This window comes from Humulus lupulus, chromosome 5 (assembly GCF_963169125.1).
Source record: "Humulus lupulus chromosome 5, drHumLupu1.1, whole genome shotgun sequence".
In the NCBI taxonomy this organism is placed as follows: Eukaryota; Viridiplantae; Streptophyta; class Magnoliopsida; order Rosales; family Cannabaceae; genus Humulus; species Humulus lupulus.
Genome location: NC_084797.1, coordinates 46,071,402 through 46,076,805, shown reverse-complemented (window position 1 = coordinate 46,076,805; position 5,404 = coordinate 46,071,402). Strand labels below are relative to the sequence as shown.

The 5,404-nt window shown below is 40.3% G+C and overlaps 1 protein-coding gene across 1 annotated transcript; it reads right to left on the bottom strand.

Moving 5' to 3' along the window:
* Window positions 1-268: 268 nt before the first annotated feature.
* Window positions 269-1,195, bottom strand: LOC133779109 (uncharacterized). Its single transcript, XM_062219105.1, has 2 exons — window positions 672-1,195; window positions 269-566 (listed from the first exon to the last, which is right to left on the bottom strand). Exons 1-2 carry the CDS (start codon window positions 1,193-1,195, stop codon window positions 269-271), a joined length of 822 nt encoding a protein of 273 aa, XP_062075089.1.
* Between the last annotated feature and the right edge of the window lie 4,209 nt (window positions 1,196-5,404).

The window sequence follows — 5,404 nt, the reverse complement described above, 5'->3', positions numbered from 1 at the left end:
CTGTGTCCAAAATCTGCCTACCTTCGACAAAAGCACCTTGATTTTCAGCAATTGTGTCTGAAAGAACTCCTCGAAGTCTAGAAGCCAACACTTTTGAAATAACTTTGTATAGACTAGTGACCAGACTAATAGGCCTGTAGTCCCTAACCCGACAACTATTCAATTTTTTCTGAATATGGCAAATGAAAGTTTCATTGGTCCTTTCGTGAATGACACCATCCTTGAAAAAACCATGAAAGACGTCCAGCAGATCCTTTTTCATAATCTCCTAATTCTTCTGATAAACTGCAATGGAAAATCTGTCTGGCCTCGGGGCCTTTGAGCCATCACATGCATAAACTGCTTGTCTAATTTTGTCTTCCACAAATGGACGCTCGAGGAAGGAAGCCATAACCGACAGAATTGGAGACCAGGAAATCCCATCCACCCCAATCCATTCTCTCTCAACCGCCGAATACAAAGACGAGTAAAAACCCACAATAGCCCTTTCAATATCACGGTCTTTATCCCAAATAGTTCCATCCTCTTCCTCAATCCTAGAGATGAAATTCCTCGCTTTTCGAGCACTAACAATGCTATGGAAAAGTTTGGAGTTAGCATCCCCTTCCTTGGCCCACTGACACTTCACCTTAAACCAAACACTTCTTTCTTCCTCCAAAACAATTTGCTACCAATCCTCCTTCACCTTTGAGCGTTCCAAAACAAAATTCTCATTCCACGAACCCCCTTCCTCCAATCTATCCAACTCATACAGTCTCCTTTCCAAAAAAAGTTTTCGCATTTTCCTCTCCCCAAAGACCTGTCGACTCCACTTCTTAATATAATCGCGAATAAAAGCTAGCTTTGACATAAAATCCATGCCCGGAAACCCTTGCACCTTAGCCGAAGTCCACCAATCCTGGAAATGACGAGAAAAATCCTTGTGCTCCAACCAAGAATTATCAAATCTGAAAGGAGAAGGGCCCCAAGAAGGAGGACTAGAATCCAACACTACCGGACTATGATCAAATACTACTCGAACCAAAACTTCCTGACGAATGAAGGTATACAATTCTGACCACGAAGGAGTATGGAAGAACCTGTCCAGCCTACAACAAATTGGCTTATGACTATAGTTTGACCACGTATAACAACCATTTTGAAGCTTTGGATCAACCCATTTTAATTCATTAATTAAAGCGTTGAACATCTTCATACTCCTAGTATTAGAAGTACTATTCAATTTCTCCTAAACTCTTCTAACCACATTGAAATCTCCCCCTACACACCATTTATCCCCACAAATAGCACTCAACCCAGCCAATTCATTTCAAAAACTGTCTCTGTTACCATAGACTACAGGATCGTATACAGCTGAGAACCACCAAGGGTCCTTCCCCTCAGCCTCCAAGCAAACTGAAACTGAAAAATCCCCGAGTAAAGAATCAATTACAGAGACACTCCTCGTATCCCAAACTATCAAGGTGCCTCCCGAACGACCTATCGGGTGCTAATAAATCCAACCTTTAAACCTAGATCTCCAAATGCTTCCAATGAAACTCCTATTAATTGAGGCCCTTTTTACCTCATGAAGAACAATGATGCCTGGATTAACTTTCCAGATCAATTCCTTAATCTCTTTCCATTTTCCTTTATTGCCATAACCCCTCACGTTCCAAGTAAGCATCCTCATAACCTGTAACTATGCCCCAAACCCTTCTTTTTCCTATTTTCATAGTTAACATTGAAGCTCATCTTGCGCAATTCCCGATAACTCTTCTGAGATAGAGCAGAGTCTCCTATATTTTCCCCTCCCATGGCAGAAGGAATCACCAAGATACCCAAAGAATCCATGGACTTAAGAAGTCTAGATGACTCGCTGAAATTATCCTCATCCTTGCTCCTAAATATGTCCAGAGAGGCTGGCTTTTCCTGGGAAGTACCTCCCTCTACCGACCCCTCTACGCCCGCAACCCTGTGAATTACCTCAACCTTAGAACTTTCTTCATATCTTCCTCCATCCCACAAGTTCCTCACTTGTTCAACACTGTCCTCATCGTCCATCTTTTCACCGTCATAAACCTCATCCACAAATTCATCTTCTGAGCTGCCTGAATCAAGCTCTTCATCTATTGGAACATCCAAGTCGTCCTCCTCCACGACTGTGTCAAAAGAAGGCTCCCCTCCACCTTGATCTTCTGTAAAGTGCATACTTTCTACGCTACTGTTATTCTGCCTACGTGAGTACACTTTCCAACCAGCCACCTTTACTTGAAACTCTGACTCATTCTCCTCTAAATTCTCCAACAGAACACTCTGCTTCCTAGGGAACTCCTTCCACAGCGAACCATCCCACAAGACAATATTCCACTGTGAAAAACTATCACGCAGTTTAGGAGAAAATCCTTTAAAACTTTTCAGCTTTTATTTTGAACCTGTCCAGCCCAAACCGTGGCCCAAAAAATTTGAAACACCCATTGGATTGAAGAGAGCCCTTTACATGACATTCAATTTAAAAGACAAGGCCCATTTGCCAAATAAACTTGAATCTTGTCCGAAGAATCTGCTGAAAAAACCAAACCTCTCTTCTTAAAATACCACGTGTTAGAAGGAATTTGAAAGTCCTTTTTAAAAGGGAAACACGTGCTGGCCAGCCTACTAAAATTAATAGATAAATATGACTTTAATCTATTAAAAATTTTCTTTAACGACAAGCAATAATTACGGGATGAAATCGAATTCTCATTAATGTCGACCATGATTGGCGCAGAACCTCTCCCTACCGTCTGCCGTTTCAGACCTCCCTTGACCACCATGGCGCCGCCTCCAAGCTCCTCATCTTCCCCATACATCCCCTCCTTCTCACAATTGAGCCCCGTCTTCTCCTCCAACCTAACTCCTGCATCGGAAAACAATCCAATCAAAGTCTCCCTGGGCGATTTCCTCACCCAAAATTTCCTGACCGGCTGAAACTTCTTCCCTCGAGGCTTAACCAGACGCAAGGAAAGCAGATCGCCATCATACGGGAGGGAGATACTGCTTGGAATAAAACCTGAGGCATCCCCAACCACTTTAATAAAGGCACAGAAAAATTTCTTCCTTTCCAAAGTATTCTTGTCTATAGCTAATAGCCCACCACAGATTGAACCAATCACCTTGAAAACATGGTGGTTCCAAATATTCAACGGAATACCTTCAATACCAATCCAATCATGTTTACAAGGTATTTTCCTGTCCACCAATTGATTTCTCCAACTCCATTTAGCAAAGGAGACTGTTGACACTTTGGGAATGGTAACTGAACCAGTGGAGACCAACCTCTCCTGCTCCCTCTCATTTGGACACCAGATTAAAGCCCTATCGTCTGAGAAATTCGAAACACGTAATTTTTTCCCCCACCAGCTTTGGACTCCCTCATGAACAGCCGCCCAGGGGGACCGACTGTCCATCCTGATCATGAAGACAGCCAACCGCCAGTTGAAAAATGCCTAATCCCCTGTTACCATTGATTGTCTTTCCTTTAATAAAACATTTTCCGGTGTAACTGCCACTTCCTTCTCATCCATGATCAATTCCTTGGAATTTCCTTTAACGATGGAAGCCCAGGAAACTTTTTTATCCACCCTTATACCAAGATCTCCTTGTGAATAAAAGCCTTTCTTCCTAACCAGGTGACTCAGGCAGTCCGCTAACCCTTTCAACCCCTGTGCAAGGTCCTCCTTCGGAATTATGATTGAGTTGAAAGCACTGTTATTGAGGACGGAAATCTTCAAAAAAACTCCTCTAATATTTTGAACACAGTCCAGCAACACCCTCATGGAATTATCCCTGTAAGTTCTCCTCCGATGAACCCTAAGGTTAACTTTAGCATCAATCAACCACTCTACTTCTTCTAATAGCCACAAAGATGCGTCTAAAGATAGTGAAATCTCGTAACTGGATAGCCTTGTCCTCTCGCAAATCCTTACTGAGCCACCATCCCTAGAAAGGGTCAACATAAACACCTTGAAGGGAGTACGAAAACTCCAATACCTCTGACCAGAGGACAAACTGGGATCCTCCGAAGCAGATTTTTGTCCAAATCCAGTGGGGAATTGGACATATTTCTTCCCATAACCAGTAGGGTTATGGTGCACTTTAGATCTAGACATACACTCTCTCATTGTTGGACCACTAATAAAGACATTTAAACTTAATATGCATTGATCTTTTTGATCTTTTTCCTTAAGTCAGCATTGGAGTGCACCTGATCACCGTAACATCTCTGCATTACTGCAAACAATTAAACAATTTATGAACTACACTCTAAAACGACTCTTAAAAAACAGAGTATTGACAAGATAAGACTTCACTAAATTTTGACTTGCAAAAAAAATAAATATTCCACGACTATTTTATATTATACAATTGGAGAGAAACAATAAACCTCTAAAAGCCAACTCAGATTTGGGTTAGCAAAAATCAAACAAAGGATAAAAATAAGGATGAGGGGTTCAATTAACAAAATCAGATAGCATAACCCCTAATTTACTAGCCTAGCCTAGCAAACTGTCACAATCAACACAAACAATTCAAACAAATCAAACAACACACAAGTTTTCATCCATATATCATTGCAGCACACAAACTTCTCAGAACTTACTTCACTAAGCCATGAAAGTTGTCAACCTTCTGTTATCACCGCAGTACACATAATTCTTACAATACATATATGTTTTAATGAAACAAAAAGGCAGAAACCACACAACAATGCAACCCAAACAACAGTACGCATCAAGAATAGACAGAACACCCTAACAAACAAAACAAGCTCCATTAGCTAGAGCAAGGACCCAACACAGAGTCACAGACCCCCCTAAGAAAGAAAGCTAAACCACCAACAACTCAACATAATTGAAAAAAAACGCACACTAGGCATCATAGCTGGCCCAAAAAGAGCTTAAAAAATACCACTCAACACAATAACAGACTAAACTAGAAACAACAATTAAACTAAGTGGACATAGTCATTTAACACCTTAGATTATATTATTGTATGATAGCACTCGGCTGGCATAAAATAGGGTACAAGAGTATCAAAAGTATTGCCATGACTCTAGTTAAATATACACCCAACTACAAAAATATTAGATATATTAACTTACATATATATTGAGAAGAGAAGCATTCTTTTGCTGAGGCAAGGTACCTTTAAAGCAATGTTTATAAGAAACATGGTCAGAGAAATAGTATATGACATGTTATGTATTTCACTCATGATTTTGTGACATTTTTAAAATAGTAACCTTCATTCTTAAAGCTTGTAGACTATTTATGTCAACTATTGTTTAATATGTGATTATTTGAGACAATTTGAATTCTTGTAAAATACTATAGAGAATCTGCAATGTCAATCATATTAAGGCTTCTAATCTGGTGTTAGTTT

Coding starts and splice junctions, on each gene's coding strand:
- LOC133779109 (XM_062219105.1), bottom strand. CDS start 1,195: ATGAAGATGTTCAACGCTTTAATTAATGAATTAAAATGGGTTGATCCA. Junction 567..671: donor TCAAAGGTGAAGGAGGATTG/GTAGCAAATTGT, acceptor TAGCATTGTTAG/TGCTCGAAAAGCGAGGAATT.